General features: G+C 41.0%; 1 protein-coding gene across 1 annotated transcript in view; it reads right to left on the bottom strand.

Annotated features, from left to right (window-relative positions):
- The window catches only part of c8b (complement C8 beta chain), a 57,902-nt gene that overhangs the window by 6,862 nt on the left and 24,789 nt on the right, over positions 1-26,251 (bottom strand). The window contains exons 6-9 of the mRNA XM_043699299.2: positions 23,548-23,745; positions 13,857-14,097; positions 7,569-7,697; positions 6,405-6,568 (exon numbers count right to left, since the gene is read on the bottom strand). Of these exons, the coding sequence (XP_043555234.2) occupies positions 6,405-6,568; positions 7,569-7,697; positions 13,857-14,097; positions 23,548-23,745 (732 nt within the window). The remainder of the gene's footprint in view (positions 1-6,404; positions 6,569-7,568; positions 7,698-13,856; positions 14,098-23,547; positions 23,746-26,251) is intronic.

Genomic DNA, 26,251 nt, shown 5'->3' with positions numbered 1-26,251 from the left:
GAATGATGACGTCAGCTTATACGAGGGGGTATAACTATAAATTGAGGGGTGATAGATTTAAGACAGATGTCAGAGGCAGGTTCTTTACTCAGAGAGTGGTAAAGGCATGGAATGCCCTACCTGCCAATGTTGTCAACTCAGCCACATTATGGAGATTTAAACAATCCTTGGATAAGCATATGGATGATGATTGGATAGTGTAGGGGGAAGAGTTGAGATTAGTTCACAAGTCAGCGTAACATCGAGGGCTGAAGGGCCTGTTCTATGCTGTATTGTTCTATGTTCTAACTTCCGAAGGTGACCTGAGGTTCAGAAGTAATAGCATTTTTCCTAAGGCTATGTTGTGCAAGAGAAGTGCTTGATGGCAGCATAATTCTAGAAGCAGGAAAAGAATTCTAACATCAAAACAGGATCTTGATCAGATGGGCCAACTGGCTGAGAATTACAGATTGAGATTAATTTAAATAAATGTGAGGTGCTACACTGTGGAAAGGCAAATTAGGGCAGGACTTCTACACTTAATTGTAAGGTTCTGGGAAGTTTTGCTGAACAAAGAGACCTTAGAGTGCAGATTCACAGTTCCATGAAAGTGGGGTTGCAGGTAGATAGGATAGTGAAGGATAGGCTTTTGGTACATGTTCCTTTATTGGTCAGAGCATTGAGTATAGGAGTTGGGATGTCATGTTGCAGCTGTACAGAACATTGGTTAGATCATTTTTGGAATATTGTGTGCAATTCTGGTCTCCCTCCTATAGGAAGGATGTTGTGAAGCTTGAAAGCGTTCAGAAAAGATTTACAAGGATGTTGCCAGGCTTGGAGGATTTGAGCTACAGGGAGAAGCTGAACAGGCTGAGACTGTTTTGCCTGGAGCATCGAAGGCTGAGGGGTGACCTCACAGAGGTTAATAAAATCATGAGGGGCGTGGATAGGATAAATATACAAGGTATTTTCCCTGGGGTGGGGGAGTCCAGAACTAGAGGGCATAGGTTTAAGATGAGAAGGGAAAGATTTAAAAGGGACCTAAGGGGCAAATATTTCACACAGAGGGTGGTTTGTGTATGGAATGAGCTGTGAGATGAAATTGTGGAGGCTGGTACAATTATAACATTTAAAAGGCACAAAGATGGGTATATGGATAGGAAGGGTTTAGAAGGATATGGGTGAAGCGCTGATAAATGGAACTAGATTAATTTAGGATATCTGGTCGGCATGGATGAGTTGGACCAAAGGGTCTGTTTCCGTGCCATACTTCTCTGTGACTGTACGACTCTAATTGATTGAATGACATCGTCTCCCAAATCTCTCAATCATGGGTGGAGAAAAGCTGCGTGATGTGAGATTGAAAACAGTTGGCTCTTGGCATCTTCCCATGGAATGTTGCCTCAAGAGGGTCAAGTAATTGTACCCACAGAATCTGAAATATGTGCTAAAATGATAGAACCTATGAAATTTCCCAGTGTACAGGCACACAATCATACTTAGTGGATATCTCAACTACATTGCCAGAAGTTGCACAACTTGTAACACATCATACCAGTGGCACATGTTAAACCTTGAGATAAATTTACAGTATTTCATAAAATATGAAGTGCCAAGAATGTCCACAGTCTGTGACAAAAGATTAAGAAGCACTGAGAGAAAAATGTCTCATTTCCAACTAAGTTTTGAATGATGAGACAAAATTCTCACTTGTGTGTGGCAAGAGGTTTACTTTCATGGATTATCATTCATCGACAGCTTCATTGTTACATAATCTCACGTCAGTCTGATTGTAAGTGTTTCAGTCAAATTATAGTGATTTTGGTCTGGACAGGCCTGCAGTCATGAACGAGAGTCAAGACATATTGTTCTCATTGGAAGCGCAAGTCTGTCGACAGTTACAAGTTATCAGCCAATTCTGAGGGATATTGGGACTGAGGGGCTCTGGTAACCTTACGGGCAACAACCAAATATTGGGGGCTTGGGTCTGAATAAAGTAAAGTTTGGGCAGAAACATGAGCTTTCTCCTGTGGTTTTTCAATAAAGATTTTTCTGATGATGGCTTTCTGTACTTTGGGTGCAAGCTACATTAAATTTTGGATGGTTTTAAATCAGGCAAATCAATCAATACATTGTATCATTTAGACCAAACTTAGAAACTTTTTATTAGGGCATCAAGAGGTATATATTAATAAACAAATTTATGGTTGAGCCAATACTCATGTCAGTTGATTTTTGTGCTTTGTCAAATCCTAAAGTCTAAGAACCATTGTAAGGTGGAACAGGAATGGCTGACATAATCTGGTGAACCATTACAGGACTTTCAGGTTAAGAATAAAACGCTGAACTGTGTCAATGGGCAAGAAGCCCTCAAAGAAGGATCAAATATCCTCATATGTATATGGCAAGGTCAAACGTTTCTGAGTGGTGTTGCTGGAAATGATGCAGTCTTGACCATCTGCAGTAGAGGATTGCAGAGTGGACAAGCTGTAGCCAAAATAAGAAATCAAAGGAAAGGCAATTTGGTTACTGTGTGTGCATGGGCGAATTCAAATTCTGAAGGAAAAACATAAAAGGTGCAGGAGGACAACAGGAATTGGAGGACAGGGCAGCAGCTGGTGGGAGGTTCTGAGTATTGAAAGACAGGTGAGGGAAATGCAGGAAAGAACTGTTATTAATGTAATAGAGTCCCTGCAGCATGACGGCATTGAAAATAAAAGGGAAAGCAAAACTGAATGCAAGCTAAATGCCACAAAACTTGGAGAGGACAGAAAGGGCCAATGGACAACTGAAGAACATTAAGATGGTTTCTAAGGTAACATAAGCACATGAAGAGACTGACCCTAGGATGAAGTCTGAAAGCTAACTCTAGCATTAACTAGTGACAGATATGGCTTGTCTCATGACAGCCAGAGAATTCGAAACAGACTAAGATGAGGAGGAAAAGGGTTCTGATGATGATGGGATATGGGCATCACTGGCTTGACCAGTATTCATTGCCCAATCCAAATTGCACACAGGACAGTTAAGAGTCAACCACATTGCTGTGGGTCTTGAGTTACATGCAGGCCAGACCAGGTAAGGATGATGTATTTCCTTCCCTAAAGGACATTAATGAACTCGATGGGTTTTACAACAATTGTCAATGGTTACATGGTAGACTAGATATTTATTCCAGATTTTAAATGAGTTCACATGTCACCAGATGCTAGGGAGGGATTCAATGCCAAGTCCTCAGGACATTAGCTTGAGGTCTAGGTTACTAGTCAAATGACATCACCCCTAATGCCACAACCCCGGCCCCCTCCTAAAAATCTAGTGGTGGATTTGTAAATACTGTAAGTGTCAACCATCTCCTGGGGAACCAGCATCATCAAGTTTGATGTGTCACTTGTGACAGCAACTGTTGAACTCACCCCCATCATGCAGTGATTGAGCAATGTTTCACTATCCTCACATGAACTCTCAGTTACAAGAAATGCCAGTCAGTGTACCAAAGTTGAAGCATTGACGGCATGCCTCTGTTTATATTGATACAGGTGGAATTAACAACTGCGCTGTGAATAAGATATAGAGACTGATCTTGTTGTCCCTAGACATGAAATTGTATCAGAGATCATCAGCAGCCACAAAGACAGGAGTGCGTACTGCAAGTATTTCAATGGATGAAATTCTAATGTCTTTAGTGCACGATCATGAAAGCCTAGCCATGCAAGTTGATCAAAACAGGAAGCTAGTGGGTGAGCAAACAGATGCTATTGCAGGTAGGTTATGTTTCATCATATCAGAAAGCTCCTGGGGGAAATTTGGCTTGAGTGCAGCTGGGTCCTAAGGAATCATTGGCTGAGGAACCTCTAGCTAACAGTTTGCCACAGATCAGAGGATAGATGGAAACTTTGACCCCAAGGATGTGACAAATACAGAAGCAGGTGCTCCAATGTAATTGATTCTAGCTTAAAAGTCTGAGTGGAGGGAAGAGAATAAACAGTAGGGGAAAGTGCCTGTTTTGACATATAATAGTTAGAGGAAGTTAGATTGGAAGATTCACATTGTGGGTTCTAAAATTCTAAAATGTGAACAATAAACAACAATCTTTCGGCTATATTTTCCATTTGTGTGGTTGGAGTATTCCAGCAGAGTATTTGCTGGATTTTGTGTCTCTGTGCTGCATTGTTCAGAATCTAACACTTGAGTGAATGTTGGAAGGGTCAGAAACCAGTTGTGTTGAGCTCTCATGCCCAGATAGAGAGAGAGAGAGAGAGACTCTCTGTGAGTCTGTGTGTGTGTGTGTGTGAGAGAGAGAGAGTGAGAGCTAGATAGAGAGACTATCTTTGTCATTTTGATGTCTGTGAGTTTTGCAAGCCAATGTCTGTATCTCTTAAAAAGTTATTTCACCTCTAATGCTTTGTTTTTTACATGGTTTTAAAACAATTGGTCATTTAATGTGTTTCAGTAGCTGTTTTATTTTCCAATTAGATGCTGTAATTGAGAAAGAAAGTGGGATAACACTGCTAAACCTCTCACCATAGAAATATCATTGTTCTTGCATCATTGTTGTGTTAAAAAGGTGGCAGCTCACCACCACCTTCTCAAGGGCAGCTAACATTGCCAATAAATGCTGGCCAGCCAGTGATGCTCACATCCAATAGATGTTTAAAAACACAAAATGGATTATTTAGTAAATGTTGTTCAATCGCAGTATCATATCTAATGTTGGACATGTTGTCAGTTTTAAAAGCAGTGGCTGGTTGGGTGCAGTCAGTTTCTTGCTTGTAGTGAATAGCTGGAGGATTCTTTCACATTTGCAAAGATCGTAAACGACTTGCATATTGATAGCAGTATCATGTCCCTGTGTTCATTTGACATTGCAAGTCTCTTCACCACTCAGAAAAGGTAGACATCTGCACTGTAGGTTTATACCATGGCAATCCAGATCAACCAGTACTGTTGAGTCAGTATTCACTCAGCAACTCACTCAGTTGAATCAGTTTCAATGACACCATGTGGGCCCAAATAAATAATATTGCCATGGTATTCTAATGACGCTGAGCTCTCGTAAATAGTTTTGTTGAGTTATATGAGAAAGTGCCATTCAATGGAGTGACACATAAACTCCTCCCTTCACATTTTCTGATAAATACATGTTACAGTTGCTATATTTATATCCACAGTTATATCCACATATAAGAATTTCCTTGTATGTCTGAAAGGGCTCCTTCCTGCGCTCAAATTCATTTTTAACTCCAGTCCAACACTGGCACCTCCACATCTTTGAAATGGAACAGTCAAATGAGCTTCCCTGCCTTGATGACCTAGTTGAAAAACTGGCCATAGGGTTCTGTACTACAAACCTATTTTCATTGATTAATAAATGTAGTGGGATTCCTATTGTACAATGTCCTGTATGATTCACATTATAGGCAACTTCTCAAATAGCATCCATGCCATTCATTCATTGTGCACATTTGATGCTGAAATGAGGCACATCAACATCTGTGGGATAATGGTTATCCTCAGATCATTTCTGTGTCTATTGTGCAAAGATAGAAACAGGCCTAAGACTTCCTCGGATTGGAAGGATTAAGCATCCCAAACTTTGGACAACAGGTGAAGGTAACTTTCATGGTGCAACTACACAATATTGAAACCAGTGGTGTTCACCACTGACAAGATGTTTCTGTCAGACTGAAGATACATTCTGCTTAGAACATAAACGAGTAATGTGGTATATGAGTTTCGGTGTCAATGAGATGCAAAGTAGATGGGCCATATGTCCCAAAGATTGGCATATCATACCAAACAGTTTATCCCTTTAGCTGTTCACAATAAGCAAGGCATTAACCACACCTAATCAGTCAATGTTTGCAAACGTCACAACACAATGTTCAACATTAGTTGTGATTCCATGCTTAAATGACATTTGCTAAATAATTCTGAGTATGCAAATTTCACAGATAACAAATATAGAATTGGTAGTTGTGTTTGCAGTTTTGTACACTTGTGCATGCACGGGAAGAAACTAAAAAAGAGACTTGCACTTTGCAGAAAGAAAGAACTTGCGTACACACAGGCATCTGTTTTAATTCAATAAAATAGGTGATAGTCATTTTTGATTCATTTTTCAGCACAATGCCTTGACTAATCAGAATCAATTAAAATTTAAACATAACTTGGCAGTTGACTGTCAGTCATCACTAACTGTTGCATTCTTGATGGCAATGCTTCTACCAATCATTACCCTCCTCTCTTACAGCATAAACATTGTTTTGCCTTCCTCTATCTTGATATTTTTTGCAATTGTCATGATGAGTGCAGATGAAAAGCCTTGACAAAATGTATATTTCTTCAGTTGTACTCAAGTCCTATAGTGTCTACCAACTATTTGTAAAATTTCTTTCAGTAATTCTAATAGATGAAAATATTACCTTAAATTTAATTATTTCTGGATTATACTCAACAGCATCTCCCCATTCCTGCATCAGCTCTACAGTTGGAAGCTGTTTGTGAGCAAGAGCAGTCACATGCTCACTTGCTCCACCTCTCACGAATATTATGAAATCTTCGGTGTATTTTGATCTGGAAATACCCTCTGGAGCAATGGATATACAATTAGAATTAATAATGAAGAAAAACATTAATTGAAGCTGCCTATTCTGCCCTCTATTCCACCAGTTTTCACACCACTTCTCTAAAAATAAGCATTCACATTTGTGGAACACTTCTTTGTCTCGCACTCAAGTGGTCATTTTACTTGAGTGTGAATACCCAGAATGTGCTTAAGGGGTTGGTGTGAGAATGAAGGGGTCTTTTTCATAGGACACTAATATTAGTCTAGGATAGGAAGAAACTATGCTGATGGAAGGAGCTTCACCTGAACTGGGAATGGGACCATTGTCTTAACTGAACGGTTAAACAGGAAAGTGGAAAAGACACTAAATTAACAGGAATCTGTAAGGAATGGAGCAAATAACAAAAAAAACTACTGATGCTGAAAATCTGAAACAAAAACAGAAATTACTGGAGAATCTCAGCTAGTCTGGCAGCATCTATGGAGAGAAACTAAAATTAATATTTTGAATCCAATGATCATCTTCGGAAGTGTTCTTTAGGATCAAATCTGACTCCAAACTGCATTGGTCATGAAGCAGTGTACATGTCGTAGTTCAAATAGATTGATAAACAGCCTGCTAATTCTTTTAACACTTTCCCACTTTTCTCAACTGAGAAACAAGGCTTATGAGGAAAACAGGAGAAGATGGACTCATGCCCGATTGTCGTGTTCCTTGGATGCTGCCTGACCTGCTGTGCTTTTCCAGCAACACATTTTCAGTTATGAGGAAAATAAACAAGCATACATCTATTAAATCTTTTGTGTTACTTAATAGCTTCCCTGGTTGTGATCAGCTACATCAGAAATTGAACTTGGGACTTTCTTGATCTGCATGATCCAGTACCAGTTTGTGGTGTGAATTTTCAAAGTGAGCTACTAAAATTTCCCACTTGGTTGATAATTATTATTGAGTTAAAATAAAATATATAGTGGACAAATGCCTCATTAACTTTGTGAAAACCTATTATGTTAGAAGTACCTCCTTTAATGTCCAGAAGCCCACTGCAAGCTCCAGCATTGACGTCAACAGCAACATAGACTCCTTTAATGTTTGCCCCTACATTAAATCCTCCCTTTGCACAGTCTTTAGCATCATCCAATGTGTAACCTAAAGATTAAAAGAAGATAAATGCTGTCAGTCAGTATTTGAATAATTTGTAATTAAGTTCATGGACTGAATATTGTAGTAAGTAATGACACAACAGTACTCAGTATTGACCTCAAAGATAGCTGATCTCTGTGACATGGATTTTGCCTTTTCCAACATTAGATTATGCTGCTGCAAGCTGAATTTCTAGCAGCAACACTGATGCCATCAGGAGACTAAAATCCAATCACAATGAGGACAGGTAGCAAACCAGGAAGAAACAAGCACATTTATCACACATGTTTTATAATGTTACAGAAAATGAAAGCATTAAACATAAAAGAAAATTTTGCCATTTAAAAGTTTTATAATTTTTATTACAGAATGCCATCTCACAATGTAAAATTAATTTTTCAGTGTCAGAGAAGTTGGTTGTTACCTAATATGCTGTTAAGTAGCTACAAAGCATGACTGTTTGAAGTGTTTATGTAGCTCGACCAACAGCACAACAAGTGAAAATTTGCATCAATGCAAATGATTTCAAAAGATTTCCAACTGTGAGCATTTCAAAAACAGCACTTCACAGAGGAACACGAAATCACTGACATTAGCGTCTGGATTTATGTGTTTAATTTTGCATATGAAAATGTCAGAACTTGTTGTTAGTATCCTAACAGTAATAAGAATTAATACTGACAATTCACTGTCATTATGACTACAAACTTCTTCCCTATGATTTACAAGACTTTTGGAACATTATAAGGGCAATATAGTAAATATGTTACAATTATAAATATAATCATTCTGTCTCCATTCATGTCCATCAATCATTAAGTCATTAGATGAATTCTCTCTATTTGATCCTCAGAGATTCTGATGGAAGTCCACCTTTAATCAAAATGACATTCCTTTCAAATCACTATAGATAATGTATCAACTCTTCCAGTGAAGCTTCAAGTTCCATGAACATCTTTACACATCAGAAAAATAAATGTATACATAATGAATGGCTTTCATATGTGCACAGTAATTTATGGATATGTGCATTCCTTCAAAGTTGAATCTTTATTCAATCTTTGGCCATTTTTCTCTTGGTTGTCTTTGAGCATAACAGCTCTAAAATTAGGTCATTGAGTTTCTTGAGCACATTCCATTACTCAACTAGATGACACTTAACCTCACCTACACTTTGGCAGAAAGAATAGAGGAGCTGAACGTTATTTAAATGGAAAAAGACTGCAGAAAACTACACATAGAGGGATTTGGGAGTCTTCATCATCACAATCACAAAAAGCTAGCATCAAAGTTCATTGGGTAATAGTGAAGGCAAATGGAATATTGGCCTTTATTTCAAAGGGAATGGAATATAAAAGTAAGGAAGTTCTGCTAAAACTACACAAGGCATTAGTCTGATCATAGCTAGAATACTGTGAACAGTTTTGAGACCCTTACCTAAGGAAAGAATTACTGGCATTGGAGGCAGTCCACAGAAGGCTCAGCAGGTTGAAACCAGACATGGAGGGACTGTTTTATGAGGAGAGATTGAGTACATTTGGCCTATATTCATTGAAATATAGGAAAATGAGAGTCAACCTTATTGAGTTACACAAGATTCTTAGAGAACTGGACAAGGTACATGAGGACAGTTTGTGACTCTAAGTGGGAAGGTTGAGGATCAAAGGGCATAATCTCAGAATAAGAGGTTATACACTTAAGATAATGATTAGGAAATATTTCTTCCCTCTGAGGTTTGTGAATCTGTGGAGTTCTTTACTAAAGAAGGCTGGTGAGGCTTGGTCATTAACTATATTCAAAGCTGACATGGACAGATTCTTATTCAGTGAGAGAATTAAGGGTTATGGGAGTAAAGCAGAGAAGTGAAATTGAACAATAGACAGTGTCTATAATGACTTCAGCAAACTTTGATAAAATTCTGCATGGTTGACTGGTTGTTAAGTTAGATCACCTGGATCTGGGGGAGCTAGCCAATTGGATACAAAATTGGCATGAAGGTAGGAGACAGAGGGTGGTGGAAGAGGGTTGTTTTTCAGATTTGAGGACTGTGAACAGTGGTGTGTCCCAAAAATCGATGCTGGGACTATTGCTTTTCATTATTTATATAAATGACTTGGATGTGAATAAAGGAGGCATGGTCAGTAAGTTTGCAGATGACAATAAAATTGGAGGTGTAGTGGACAACAAAGAAGATTACCTCAAAGTTCAAGGGAACTTTGATCAGATAGACCAATGGGCTAAGGAGTGACAGATGGATTTTAATTAAGATAAATGTGAGGTGTTTCATTTTGGTAAGGCAAACCAGGGCAGACTTATACACTTAATGGTAGAGCTCTGGGGAATATTGCTGAACAAAGAGAATGAGAGGTGCAGGTGCATAGTTCCTTGAAAGTGAGTCGCGGGTAGACAGTATAGTGAAGAAGGTATTTGGTATGTTTGCTTTCATTGGTCAGAACATTGACTATAGGAGTTGGGATGTCATGTTGTGGCTGTACAGGACATTGGTGAGATCACGTTTAGAAAACAATGTACAATTCTGGTTGCCTCCAATAGGAAAGAGTTGAAAAGTATGGCACTAGAAGAGCACAGCAGGTCAGGCTGCATCCGAGGAGAGGAAGAATTGATGTTTCAGGTATAAGCCCTTTCTATAGTTGTTAAACTATAGAAGTTGTTAAACTTCAGAGGGTGCAGAAAATATTTTCAAGGATGCTGGCAGGACTGGATGGTTTGAGTTAAAGGGAGACACTGAATAGTTTGGGGCTTTTTAACCTGCAGTATCAGAGGCTGAGTGGTGACATTATAGAGGTCTTTAAAATCATGAGGGGCATGGGTAGAGTGAATAGCCAAGGTCTTTTCCCCAGGATAGGGCAATCCAAAACTAGAGGGCATAGGTTTAAGGTGAGAAGGGAAAGAATTTAAAAGGTTCCTGAGGGGTAACTTCTTTATGCAGAAGGTGGTGCTTGTATGGAATGAGCTGCCTGAGGAAGTGGTTTTAGATTAGATTACTTACAGTATGGAAACAGGCCCTTCGGCCCAACAAGTCCACACCGACCCGCCGAAGCGCAACCCACCCATACCCCTACCTTTACCCCTTTTTACCTAACACTATGGGCAATTTAGCATGGCCAATTCACCTGACCTGCACATCTTTGGACTGTGGGAGGAAACCGGAGCACCCGGAGGAAACCCACACAAACACGGGGAGAATGTGCAAACTCCACACAGTCAGTTGCCTGAGTCGGGAATTGAACCCGGGTCTCTGGAGCTGTGAGGCAGCAGTGCTAACCACTGTGCCACCGTGCCGCCCACAATTACCACACTTAAAGGCATCTACATGAATAATAAGGGTTTAGAGGGACATGGCCAAATACTGGCAAATGGGATTAGGTCAAATTGGGATGTCTGGTCAGCATGGAGGAGTTGGTCTGAAGGGTCTGTTTCTATGTGACTCTATGACTCCATCAAACATGATGATCTCATTGAACAACAGAACAGACTCAATGGGCTAAATGGTGAACTTCTGCTCTTATATCTTATGGTCTTATACTCATCTTTTTTGCATGTTTCTGTTACCATTTATTCATAATAATCTAGCAATCTTGATTTTTAAAATTTAAGTTGACTGATAATGCAGATTGTGAGCACAGAAAGTTCTAGATTTCCACTGTGGAAGAAAATTGTCCAGGTTTCTATTTTAAATGTCCTAGCCTCAATTTTAAGATCATATTCACTCCTTATGGAATCTTCAACTCATTTCATGATATTTACCAGATTTCAACATTGGTGATTTCCTGCATTTGTTGGCTTTAGATTTTCAATTCCATATTCCAGTCGAAAAACAATCAACAAAGGGCCTATTGAAATTGAACACTGCACCTCTCCCTCCATCCATCATCCCCAGTAAATACAGACTCTGAAGCTAGGTTCTTCTTTACTGTCACTCATTGGACTTAGGCTAAGTAATTTCATCCATGTTTTTTCATTTCAATCAAGCAATCGCAAAAATATAATAAGTTCCAGTGTACATTGCAAATGAACATTTCTGTGTGAAATGTACAATCCAAATGTTATTCTTATCTATGATCTTTTCAATCCAACCACAGGAAAATAGTTTGGAGGGAAACAGACAATCTTATTAGTTCCAAAGCTGTTGTGTAATTACTTTTGGATCTTGAAGTCACACCTGTTTAGTTTGAATAAGAGTCCCATGCTTTCATTGCAGGACTCCATAGATACATATATAAAGAACAGAATTCTTCTTTAACTAAACTATATCATTCAGCTCTCTTAAGCTGCAAAGGAATGCATTTTATCATCTTCCAGCAGCAATCCTCCAACAGTGAAGAAGCAAGCTCCTCTGGTACATTAGTGAAAATATGTTTCTATCTTCATTTTAATATAGTTGGGCACAATTCGATGAACTCAAAAAGAAAATCTAAACATGGAAATATCTACTGACGTGGCAAAAATAAAAAAAAAATAAAAATTTACTGCTGTCCTGACAGACTATCCATTGAAATTTATTTACTTATGGATTCTGGAACACATAATTGTATATGTGTTGATGTCAAAAGTTTATAGAAAATAAAGGAATGCATTAATAATGAATAATGGAATCCAAGATGCTGATTTCATGTTTTACTCAGGGCATTAAGTCTAAATCATTCCTGATATTTCCCAACATTCGGACTCATGTTTTAATTTTGGAAAACATTAATTTGATAATTGAAATTGATTGATTAACCTGTGCATTTCCAAATGATAATCCTCTCTATTAGAAGAATTTTCAATGATTTGTCCTCTATCAAAGATATTCTTGATGATTACTTGGAGATGCCGGTGTTGGACTGGGTTATACAAAGTTAAAAATCACACAACACCAGGTTATAGTCCAACAGGTTTATTTGGAAGCACCAGCTTTCGGAGCGCTGCTCCTTCATCAGGTGGTTGTGGAGTACAAGATCATAAGACACAGAATTTATAGCAAAACCTGTATTCACACACACACATCTACAATGTGGGGTGAATTTGTGCTTGCAGAATTACATTGTATTTTACTCAAAAACTGCATGAATCCATGTAAGATTCTGTAAATCTTTTTTTTAGATTAAAATCAGTCTGAACATTGTGGCACAGACAGTCTCACACAGGGCACCTCACACCTTTAATGCATTATCTGGGCCGACATGACACCAATTGTTAAAGTTCACTTGAGAATGTAACTTTAAACAAATTTTGCGAATTACATATGGAAGAACTGAAACCAATATGTTCATTCTAGAAGATGAGAGACTTAACTAACAATCCAGGCCTTTTTCAATAAATAATTTCAGTTACATCACACTGTAAACTTTTGCTCTAAATATGATTTTATACTCCACAACCACCTGATGAAGAAGCTGCACTCCGAAAGCTAGTGCTTCCAAATAAATCTGTTGGACCATAACCTGGTGTTGTGCGATTTTTAACTTTGATCATTACTGGTTGCCAAAATCTTACCAAAGAATAACAAGGAAGATCATGAGAAAATCCAATGCAGGTCTTTGCAATTTCCTTCAGCATAGTAATGGAGGAGGTGAAAACAATGACTGCAGATGCTGGAAACCAGATTCTGGATCAGTGGTGCTGGAAGAGCACAGCAGTTCAGGCAGCATCCAATGAGCAGCGAAATTGATGTAAGGAACTGAGGTTACTACAGTTACTTTCTTCACCAACTCAATTCTCATGGGGACGATGCATCATGTCAGGATAACCAAGTACGAGGAATCAAAGAGGATGCTTTCAAGAAATGGGACTTTTATTAAAGAGCTGGAGTGTCAGAAACAAAATGACAGCACACATTCCTGAAATATGATTTTAGGCTCAAGCTTTTTCCTTGGTCTTCCCTATGAATTACTGAATAACAGGAAATAGCCCCTTACAGCAGAACACTACCTTTATCAATAAGACAAATGTCTAGTTATTTTCTAATGAACCTGTTCAGGTATGTTTTGATACAATTCTGGAGCATATGAGATTAACCTGGGCTTTCTGGCTCAAAGGTTGGGACACTACTACTGCACCACAATAGCACTAAGATAAGTGCCTTTACACTTAACAATGCCTTAGTCCTCAAAATGAAAAACTGTAGTTCAATACTTCAGTGCATTTTAAAAAAAAACATACCATCTTTCTGCATTTGCTCTTTGTTAACTGCCCAAATATATTCATATGTTCCGCCAAGTATACCCTCACTCATGTAATGGGTTCCATAGTCCTTAAAGACGTCCCTGTATTCTCCATAACTGTACACTGTTGGCAGCTGCTTAATTCTTTGGAAAAAGTCATAGTGGAGCATGAGTCCCCTGGGTTTGATCTTAAATCGAGCCACTTGGAGTGAGAATTGTGAATGAAACATTTTCTTTTTCTGAAAAGGAATCAGAATAAACAATGATTGGAGAAGATGACTAGTGAATTTTTCAAATTGTGTCCACACCTGTGCACACTTGTGTATATGCAATAAATGTTTTATTATCCAGCACCTGTGGGACCAGGAGAGAGCTGGTTAATTAAATATTCTGGATAATGAAGAGATCCATAAAATCAATGTAAAAACAGACACTAAGTAATTGAAACATATTGCAGGGGATATACACATCATTGTTACTTACAGCATACATCGCTTCAATAATATTGCAACTTTGCCTTAAGTAAAACTTACCGGCAGAGAGCTTTCTCACTCACACCCTCAACTGACTACTTGGACATCGCAGTTGATCGCAGTACTTGAGGAGAAATTGACTTGAAACTGAATAAACCGTTGATATTTTGTGTGGGCCATTTGATGGAACAGCAAGTATATTTACATTGTGATATATAAACTTAAAAACTATAACAATTGGACAGTATAATAAAGTAAACTTGGCAGTATTTGATGTATATAATTTTTGCTGGTTTATCAAGAGTGCCGATTCATAAGATGCCAGTTAAAACAAAGATTGTTGTGTTTATATAAAATCCAGTCCCAGACACTTTTATTCCCTGCTGCATCAGTTGACACATGAACAATGCTGCCTGACAGTTAATATCATGGTAACATTATGATACTTTGTCTTTCAGAGGTGTACATTGTCTCAGTTTTCTTTGTGAAAGAAGTCTGAGAGAGAGGTGCCAAACAGTGTATTAAGAGCTATTAGAATGAACAGTTTATGAGGTCTTGGATGTTTTTTAAAAGTAGGAACAATAGAAGCAGCCAGAATGAATCAAGCTCCCACTGAAACAGGATTTTTATTTTTAGTTTTCAGTAGCAGTTGCTGGGTCTTGAAGTTGGGTGGAAGCTTCAGTATATCTCACCCTGCCACTCTCTCTCTCAGAGTTTTCTCTTGTTGTTTTTCCCCCAGGAGGGAGAAATGCCTGTAAGACAATCTATTTTACTGAAATTGCCTTTTGCCAAGGGTGTGTTTATGGCATGTTACTAGATTGGAACAGTTACTGCATAGTAGTAAAATAATTTATTATTCTGTTAAGTTTTCCAATAGAGTTAACTTGTTCTAATTTCTTGTTTAATTTGTTGTACTTTATCAATTATGAATAAGAGTGCTTTGTTTCAAATCTGATAGATTGGCCAATTGAATTGCATCCAGAATATAATGCCTGGCACTTGCTTTTAAAATCAGAAAGAGCTCGAGGCTAGCGAAGAGGGTTACCTCAGATTACAACAGGATCTGGACCAGATGGGCCAATGGGCTGAGAAGTGGCAGATGGAGTTTAATTAAGATAAATGTGCGGTGCTGCATTTTGGGAAAGCAAATCTTAGCAGGACTTATACACTTAATGGTAAGGTCCTAGGGAGTGTTGCTGAACAAAGAGACCTTGGAGTGCAGGTTCATAGCTCCTTGAAAGTGGAGTCACAGGTAGATAGGATGGTGAAGAAGGCATTTGGTATGCTTTCCTTTATTGGTCAGAGTATTGAGTACAGGAGTTGGGAGGTCATGTTGCGGCTGTACAGGACATTGGTTAGGCCACTGTTGGAATATTGCATGCAATTTTGGTCTCCTTCCTATCAGAAAGATGTTGTGAAACTTGAAAGGGTTCAGAAAAGATTTACAAGGATGTTGCCAGGGTTGGAGGATCTGAGCTACATGGGGAAGCTGAACAGGCTGGGCTGTTTTGCCTGGAGCGTCAGAGGCTGAGGGGTGACCTTATAAAGGTTTACAAAATTATGAGGGGCATGGATAGGGTAAGTAGACAAAGTCTTTTCCCTGGGGTCGGGGATTCCAGAACTAGAGGGAATAGGTTTAGGGTGAGAGGGGAAAGATATAAAAGAGACCTAAGGGAATGAGCTGTCAGAGGATGTGGTGGAGGCTGGTACAATTGCAACATTTAAGAGGCATTTGGATGGGTATATGAATAGGAAGGGTTTGGAGGGATATTGGCCGAGTGCTGGCAGGTGGAACTTGATTGGGTTGGGATATCTGGTTGGCATGGATGGGTTGGACCAAAGGGTCTGTTTCCATGCTGTACGTCTCTATGACTCTATGAATCTGTGACCTCACATTTATCTAGATTAAACTCCATCTGCCACGTCTCAGGCCATTGGTCCATCTGATCAAGATCCTGTTGTAATCTAAGGTGGCCTTCTTCGCTATCCACTACACCTCCAATTTTGGTGTCATCTGCAAACTTACTAACTATACCTCTTAAGCTCACATCCAAATCATGTATATAAATGATGAAAAGTAGAGGAACCAGCTCCGATCCTTGTGGCACTCTACTCGTCACAGGCCTCCAGTCTGAAAAACAACCCTCCACCACCACTCTCTGTCTTCTATCTTTGATCCAGTTCTATATCCAAATGGCGACTTCTCCTTGTATTCCGTGAGATCTAACCTTGTTCACCATCTCCCATGGGGAACCCTGTCGAACGCCTTACTGAAGTCTATATAGATCACATCTACCGCTCTGCCCTCATCAATCCTCTTTGTTACTTCTTCAAAAAACTCAATCAAGTTTGTGAGACATGATTTCCCATGCACAAAGCCATGTTGACTATTCCTAATCAGTCCCTGCCTTTCCAAATACATGTACATCCTGTCCCTCAGCATTCCCTCCAACAACATGCCCACTACCGACGTCAGGCTCATTGGTCTATAGTTCCCTGGCTTGTCCTTATCACCCTTCTTAAACAGTGATACTACGTTTGCCAACCTCCAGTCGTCCGGCACCTCACCTGTGACTATCGATGATACAAATATCTCAGTAAGAGGCCCAGCAATCACTTGACTCTCTTCCCACAGAGTTCTAGGGTACACCTGATCAGGTGTTTTATCCACTTTTATGCATTTCAAGACATCCAGCACTTCGTCCTCTGTAATATAGACATTTTTCAAGATGTTACCATCTATTTCCCACATTCTATATCTTCCATGTCCTCTTCCACAGTAAATAATGATGCAAAATACTCATTTAGTATCTGCTCCATCTCCTGCAGCTCAACACAAATGCCGCCTTGCTGATCTTTGAGAGGCCTTATTCTCTCCCTAGTTACCCTTTTGTCCTTAATATATTTGTAAAAACCCTTTGGATTCTCCTTAACTCTATTTGCCAACGCTATCTCATGTCCCCTTTTGCCCTCCTACTGCCTTTATACTCTTCTAAGGATTCACTCGATGTATCCTATCTATACCTGACATATGCTTCCTTCTTTTTCTTAACTAAACCTTCAATTTCTCCAGTCATCCAGCATTCCTATACCTACCAGCCTTTTCTTTCACCCTAACAGGAATATATTGTCTCTGGACTTTCGTTATCCCATTTCTGAAGGCTTCCCATTTTCCAGCCGTCCCTTTACCTGCGAACATCTGCCTCCAATCAGCTTTTGAAAGTTCTTGCCTAATACCATCAAAATTGGCCTTCCTCCAATTTAGAACTTCAACTTTTAGATCTGGTCTGTCCTTTTCCATCACTATTTTAAAACTAACAGAATTATGGTCGCTGGCCCCAAAGTGCTCTCCCACTGACTCCTCAGTCACCTGCCCTGCCTTATTTCCCAAGAGTAGGTCAGGTTTTGCACCTTCTCTAGTAGGTACATCCACATACTGAATCAGAAAATGTTCTTGTACACACTTAACACACTCTTCTCCATCTAAACCTTTCACACTATGGCAGTCCCAGACTATGTTTGGAAAGTTAAAATCCCCTACCATAACCACCTTATTATTCTTACAAATTGCTGACACCTCCTAACAAATTTGTTTCTCAATTTCTCTCTGACTATTGGGGGTCTATAATACAATTCCAAAAAGGTGATCATATCTTTCTTATTTCTCAGTTCCACCCAAATAACTTCCCTGGATGTATTTCCAGGAATATCCTCCCTCAGTACAGCTGTAATGCTATCCCTTATCAAAAGCGCCACTCTCCCTCCTCTCTTGCCTCCCTTCTGTCCTTCCTGTAGCATTTGTATCCTGGAACATTAAGCTGCCAGTCCTGTCCATCCCTGAGCCACATTTCTGTAATTGCTATGATACCCCAGTCCCATGTTCCTAACTATGCCCTGAGTTCATCTGCCTCCCCTGTTAGGCCCCTTGCATTGAAATAAACACGGTTTAATTTATTAGTCCCACCTTGCTCTCTGCTTTGTCCCTGCCTGCCCTGACTGCTTGACTTGCCTTTGTTCTCAACTGTACCAGTCTCAGATTGAAATCTTTCCTCACTATCTCCATGGAACTCATCTCCCCACCTTACTAGATTAAATCCTCCCGAGCAGCTGTAGCAAATATCCCTGCTAGTATATTAGTCCCCTTCTAATTTAGGTGCAATCCGTACTTCTTGTACAGGTCACTTCTACCCCAAAACAGCTTCCAATGATCCAAAAATGTGAATCCTTCTCCCATACACCAGCTCCTCAGCCATGCATTCATCTGCTGTATCCTCCTATTCCTGCCCTCACTAGCTCGTAGCACTGGGAGTAATCCATATATCATTATTCTCAAGGACCTCCGTTTTAAATTCCTGCCTAACTCTCTGCAATCCCCCTTCAGAATCTCAACTATTTCCCTTCCTATATTGTTAATGGGAATTGGGTGAAAACTTTCCCCTAGTTGAAGTAACAGCAAGTGCAAAGGAAAATGGTTGCTGTTTTTGGAGACCAATAATCACAACTCCAGGCCATACAATTAGTTAGGGCCTAAGACCACTTACTTTCTGCTGGTTCAGCAATAACATTCCCTCAATCAGTAAATTAGTATTGGGGATGCTTGCTGATGATCACATAGTATTCAATACCATTTTTAACTGATCAGATAGTGGTAATCTGAGGCCACATGCAGTGTGGCATTGCAAGCTGTAGCCAATATAATAACATACCATAAATACACCTTTGGCAAAAAGCAACACTAAAACTTGGGTTGTTAAGTTATTTTACCACACAATGCCAGGCAAGGACGAAGCCAATAAATGAGAGTTGAACCATATTCAACGACATCACTATCATGAATTACCCCACCATATACATCGTAGGTAATAACATTGACTAAAAACTTAAGTGAAGCAGCCACATAAATATTTTTAATGCAAGTGCAGGCCTAAAGCTGGTTATTCTGAGGGTGTAACATATCTCGCAACATACCTCACCAGCACCTTTCTACCCTCTACAAGCCAGAGTCAGGATTATGATGAAACACTGTCCTCCTGTTTGGATAAGTACAGCATCAACAATACTCAAGAAGCTTGACACAATCAAGAACAATGCAGCCCACTTGAATGACACCACACGCATTACCATAAAAGCTAACTACTACCTCCACTCCTCACCCCAACATCAGCTTAATGAGCTGAATCTTATGTTTTATGGATAAGTACAAGTTGCATTGAGTGTTTGGGAGTTCTCTTGCTATATCTTACTAATCCTACCACATTAACCACTTACACATGCTGATGCCATCTCTGACCTCATATTACCATGCGCTCGTTCCAGAAAAGCTCACCACTCAATGAATATTAACTGAAGGGCATGTGTCCGCGTCATCTTTGAAATTCTGCTGTGCTTCTGGATGAGCACTGGCATTCCAAAATTGCCCTGCTTGTTGGTGAACCAAACTGGAACATGTGAGAGAAGGGAAGTTGGCACAGTGATTTTCCAACAAGGATCTGGAGGCCATGCTTGACGGGGATGGTCCAAAGGAGAGGCATCCTCTTCCAGGAGGACCAGACCCCATCAGCCTGGTCCCACACTTCTCTGTGGTGTGGAGGAATGGCCAACAATGCCCTAAGAGAGTCAATGGCCATATTCATTGTCCCAGGGTCAGTACCAAACTCTTCTCTCTCACACTTCACACTCATTTTATTTCTGCTACTGCACCCACTTCCCACCAAGATGGAGGTGGGCGGCACAGTGGCACAGTGGTTAGCATTGCTGCCTCACAGCGCCAGAGACCCGGGTTCAATTCCCGCCTCAGGCGACTGACTGTGTGGAGTGTGCACATTCTCCCCGTGTCTGCGTGGGTTTCCCACGGGTGCTCCGGTTTCCTCTCACAATCCAAAAATGTGTAGGTTAGGTGAATTGGCCATGTTAAATTGCCCGTAGTGTTAGGGGCAGGGATAAATGTAGGGGAATGGGTCTGGGTGGGTTGCGCTTCGGCGGGTCGGTGTGGACTTGTTGGGCCGAAGGGCCTGTTTCCACACTGTAAATAATCTAAAACAAAAGACTTCCACTCTACTACTCTTAGTACTGCCTGCAGCATCTTCTCTCACTTGCTCTCATACCACAGCAATCTCCTACACCACTAAACCTGCATGGCTTCTGTGCTGCATATTCATTCCCTCTGAACACCTCACCACTTTTCACCCACCTACATCAGCATTAACAGCTGTACCATTCAATTTCATCACACTCAATCCCTACCTTTGTCTCATGACAGAAGAAGATAGAACATAACTCATTCTGTATGTATGACGAGTGATTCATGGCCCTCAGGGGAGAAGACTGAGAAGGCTTCTGGAGGGAAGTACAGTCACCCATGTCTGGCCAACATGTAATCGTTCCTGAAGAAGAGTTAAACCCGAAATATCGGACTTCTCCATCTCCCGGATGCTGCCTGGCTTGCAGTGCTCTTCTAGCCTCCTGCCTGTCTATTTTGGATTCCAGCATCTGCAGTTTTTTTGTTTCTAACACATAAGTACCATTCATCATTCCACTGCAACTCTCACAATACTCCTGCTGTCACTGTCAGTCTTTGTACAACATTTCTAACCACTGGCACCTTCTCTCTCTTGTGTCTTGCAAACAGAGCCAGCATCTCCACAACCCCTGCAGAGAAACCCCCAGCTGCTCCAGAAGTCAGCTCCTGGACCTCTCAGGATGGGAGTACTAAGTCTCCTGCACCTTTTTTCTGGTCCATGCATTGCCTGGCCTGTGATTTCTCAATGCTATGGCTCATTATGACAAGAAGTTATTTGCCAACACTATCAGCTTTTTGTTTGAAAGAAACATATTCAAATAAAATATAATTAAACATTTGTTACCTTAATACATTTAACAAATGGGCAGCACGGTGGCTCAGTGGTTACCACTGCTGCCTCACAGCACCAGGGACCCGGGTTCACATCCCGCCTTGGGCAACTGTCTGTGTGGAGTTTGCACATTCTCCCCATGTCTGCGTAGTTTTCCTCCGGGTGCTCCAGTTTCCTCCCACAGTCCAAAGATGTGCAGGTCAGGTGAATTGGCCATGCTAAGTTGCCCATAGTGTTAGGTACATTAGTCAGGGGTGAATGTAGGGGAATGGGTCTGGGTGGATTGCTCTTCGGAGGGTCGGTGTGGACTTGTTGGGCCAAAGGGCCTATTTCCACACTGTAGGGAATCTAATTTATTGCTTCCATCTCTTTCTTGAAAGCAGTTAAGCAAAGTGGAGTTACAGCTAACTAGACGGTGAGCACTATCTGATACCTGCTAATGTTTGAGCAATTCAATAATGGCATCGTGGGAAGGGGGGTGGTGATGGAGTCAGCTCAGCCTGATCTGGGTCACATTAAAATGCATATTTTACATTTGCCAGCAGAAAGGAGAGGAGTTATTGGAAACAATTAAGTGGGAGAAATTGGAACATTTCAAATCTTTAGTTTAGGAGTGATGAAACCAAGTATAGTGCTTCTGTTATGATTATCTAACTATCTTGAGCTATGGAAAAAGTGAGGACTGCAGATGCTGGAGATCAAAGACACAAAGTGTGGTGCTGGAAAAGCACAGCAGGTCAGGCAGCATCTGAGGAGCAGGAGAATCGATGTTTCGGGCATTAGCCCTTCATCAGGAATGTGGGGTGGGGATTGGGGGGCGGGGAAGTGGGCTGAGAGATAAATAGGAGATTGGGAGAGTGGGATGGGGGAAGGTAGCTGGGAAGGCGATAGGCAGATGGAGGTGATGGATGATGGTGATAGGTCGGAATGGAGGGTGAACTAGCTAGGTGGAAAGGAAGATGGACAGGTAGGATAGTTCAAGAGAGAGGTGCTGAGTTGGACAGTTAGATCTGGGATGAGGTGGGGGGAGGGGAGATGAGAAAACTGGTGAAATTGACGTCAATGCCATGTGTTGGAAGTTTCCACGATGGAAAATGGGACGTTCTTCCTCCAGGTGTCAGGTGTCAGGTGGCTTTGATTTGGCGGTGGAGGAGGCGAAGGACTTGTAAGTCCTTGGTGGAATGGGAGGAGGAGTTAAAGTAGTCAGCCACAGGATGGTGGGGTTGTTTGGTGCATGTGTCCCAGAGATGTTCTCTGAAACATTCCGTGAGTTGACATCCTGTCTCTCCAATGTAGAGGAGACCACATCGAGAGTAATAAACACAGTAGATGCAGTGTTTGTATGTGCAGGAAAATCACTGTTGGATGTGGAAGGATTCTTTGGGGCCTTGGTCAGAGGTGGTGAGGGAGGAGGTATAGAGCATGTTTTACACCTCTTGCGCCAGCAAAAGAAGTTGCCGGAAGTTGAGGGTGGGTTAGTGGGGGCAGCATGGACCTAACAAGGGAGTGGTGGAATGAATAGTTTCTGGCCAATCCTGATAGGGGTGGAGAGAAAAATATATCTCTGGTGGTGGGGTCTGACCATAGCTGGTAGAAATGGTGGAGGATCTTGTGTTGTATCCAGAGGTTGGTGGGGTGGAAGGTGAGGACCAGGAGTAACTGTCCTTATTGTTGTTGGAGGGGTGGGGTTCAAGCGTCGAGGTGTGGGAAGTGGAGCAAGTGCACTGTAGGGCACTGTTAACCACATGGGAGAGGAAATTACAGTCCTTGAAATAGGAGGCTATCTGGGATGTCCTGGATTGGAATTGCTCCTCCTGGGAGCAGACTGGGTGGTGCAGGGTTCCAGGACTAGGAGTTTGGAAGCTATGGATGGGAAATCCCCTGAGGTGATGAGGTTATGGGTGGTCTGGGAGATGATGGTTTGGTGATGGGAGGTGAGGTCATGGTCAATGGGGCAGTAGGAGGAGAGGTGGAGTTGGCCATGAGTTGGGCACCTGGCTTTAGCAGCGTAGAGGTCAGTGCACTAAACTACCACTGCATTCCACCCCCCACCCCCACCTCCACGCCACCCCTGTCTGCTGGTTTAATGATGAGGTTGGGGTTGGGAGTGGAGGGCTGCGCTTGTGAGGATGGGAGTTTGGAGTGGATGAGAGGGGTGGACAGGTTGAGGCGTTCAATGTCACGGCAGCAGTTGGAGATAAAGAGGTCAAAGGCGGCTTACAGACCAGCATGGGATGTCTTGAGCTATGCACAATTCCAGAGTTACTCTGACAAAGAACTTTCATTTTTTAAATCAATTTGAAAGAAACAATTATGAAGACCATCAGCAATAATACTTTAAAATATATTAGTGTTACATACTTACTGATGAAGAGTTCTTGAGGAGCTTTCGCATCATTTTATTGAAATTGTTACTATTGTAACTGACTCCAATTTCAAAAACATTTGGGAAGCTAATTCCAAAACTAAAACCAAACTTCTGATTCTTAGATTGAAATCTACTGTGTGAAAAATTTGAAAATGATTCATGCTCACTCAATGATAGTTCAAATTTTCCTTCAGTCTGGAATGAAAAAGAAGAAAATTACTATGAAATGAGTTATTTCCAAATTATTCATTTATACAAAAATGAATGAATGACATTGTCAAAGCAATGATTTAGATAATACTGAACTAGTCAAAGTATCTGAATTACATTATGAAGTATCCTGTGTAGCTTCCATGCAATGAGATATGTTTTTCTGCTTCTTAATGAGTCTGTAAAGATAAATTTAGAACTTCTTTTTGATTATAACAACTCATCAAGTCTGCAATTCAATTTTTAATGAACGATCCATTTAGTTGTACTCCCTTAATTTATTTTCCAAAACTATTGCAAATTTGCTTTAAAGTTTCAATCCCATTCCATTTGTAAACCTAATATTTAATCTGCGTTCAGCATTCTATCAACAATACATTTGAAATCTTAATTACTTGTTGTGTAAAGATTTTGCTGATGTTGCCTTTCGGGTCTTTGAGTAAACGATTAAATCGATGTCATCCATTGACTGAATTTCTACCAACGGAAACAGATTCTCTTTGGTTACTGCAGCTAAACCCATCAGGATGCAAAATACCTCCATCAAATCTCCCACTAGCTTTCTGTACTCCAAAGAGAAAATAATAACAGCTTCGCTAGTCTATTCATGTAACTGCAAGCCCTCATTGCCAAAACCATTCTAGTATATATGCCAGGATAGCACCAGAATCCTGGATTACACTAGGAAACAGCCAGCACAAATATGGTCAACCAAAATATTCTCATTCTTTGTTGGTAAACCACCTCCAATGAGGTCATCTACCTGTGGTCAGAAAGTCAAAGTCAAACTCGATGTCAGAACTTGGAATTTACGAAACTTCATGGATAACGAGCAAAACGGTTGTCCGGAATGGAGAACTGTCCTTATTGCCTGTGAACTCAGGCAGTTCAACATTGATATCGTTGCTCAACAGGAGACTTAAAGAGCAGGTGAAGGGCAGCTGAGAGATGAAGGTGGTGGTTAGATTAGATTACATTACAGTGTGGAAACAGGCCCTTCGGCCCAACAAGTCCACACCGACCCGCCGAAGCGCAACCCACCCATACCCCTAACCTAACACTACGGGCAATTTAGCATGGCCAATTCACCTGACCTGCACATCTTTGGACTGTGGGAGGAAACCGGAGCACCCGTAGGAAACCCACGCAGACACGGGGAGAACGTGCAAACTCCACACAGTCAGTCGCCTGAGGCGGGAATTGAACCCAGGTCTCTGGCGCTGTGAGGCAGCAGTGCTAACCACTGTGCCACTGTGCCGCCCACACGGTGGTAATACCTTCTTCTCGAGAAGCTCCTCAACCAACTCTTGCAGCTCCTTGTTGGCATCACTAATCACCTCATAACTCTCCGTCAATAGCATGCCAAGAATCAGCAAGCAACAATCACGTGTCCATATGCTTCAATCCTTGATAAGTCCAAAGAAGGCTTTTACTCCATCCTGGACACCATACTCACCAACATCCCTGAAGGAGATAAGAAATATTTTCCTTGGGAACTTCAACACCAAGGTTGGAACAGGCCCCCCAACTCTGGGAAGGAGTTGGGAATTGCAACTCCACTGGGATTCCCCTGTTCACCAGCTGGTTATCACTAGGACCTTGTTCTGCTAAAAGGGCAAGCTCAGGATTTCTTAGAGGCATCCACAATTAAAACACTACTGACTATCTCATCATTCAATCCCAAGACCGAATGGGTGTCTTCATTATCAGAGGAATGACCAGTACAGATGGACTTCTGGACAGACCACCAGCTCGTCTGCTCCTTTATGTCCATCAACTGCCACAAGAAGTAGTTGAAGATGAAGCAATAATTCAGAAAAAATATCAATTTTGAATAGCTTTATGAACTAAGCAACAATGTATTTACCAATATCTCAGAGTGTTCATTTTAATGGCGTTGAAGAAATTTTGAAAGAGCTGAGACAGCCATTATCTCATGCCGTGTAGAAACCATCAGGTACAAGATCAGGAAACACCAATGCTAAATCTACAAGAATGATCACAATGTCTAAGATTTCATTGACAAGAACAGGAAAGTTCTCCAGGCTTGGCAAAGCAACATCCCTGATGAAGAGCTTATGCTCAAAACATTGACTCTTCTGCTCCTTGGATGCTGCCTGACTGGCTGTGCTTTTCCAGCTCCACAATGTTTGACTCTGGTCTCCAGCATCTGCAGTCCTCACTTTCTCCAAAGGAACATCACCAGCTAGACAAACAGGAGAACTCAAAAAAACAGCAAAGAGGAAGTAACAAAGAAGAACTAGGGAAATCAAGAACCAATAGTGGGCCAAGAAAGCCATGGAGTTGCAACTCTTTGCCACAATCATGACAGCCAGGACTTCTTCAGTGCCACCAGGACCATATATGGACCCAACAGCCTGGGCCATAACCTGTGTGGTATGAGGATGGAATTCCTTTTTAGAGACAGAAACAACATCAGCCATCAATAGATAAGTACTCCTAAGCGACTGCAATGATATTGGAAAACCAC

Source organism: Chiloscyllium plagiosum, unplaced genomic scaffold, assembly GCF_037043375.1.
Source record: "Chiloscyllium plagiosum isolate Xiang-an unplaced genomic scaffold, Cpla_swu_hap1 HiC_scaffold_9, whole genome shotgun sequence".
In the NCBI taxonomy this organism is placed as follows: Eukaryota; Metazoa; Chordata; class Chondrichthyes; order Orectolobiformes; family Hemiscylliidae; genus Chiloscyllium; species Chiloscyllium plagiosum.
Note: the sequence above shows the minus strand (reverse complement) of the source record. Positions and strands in the feature narration are given on the sequence as shown.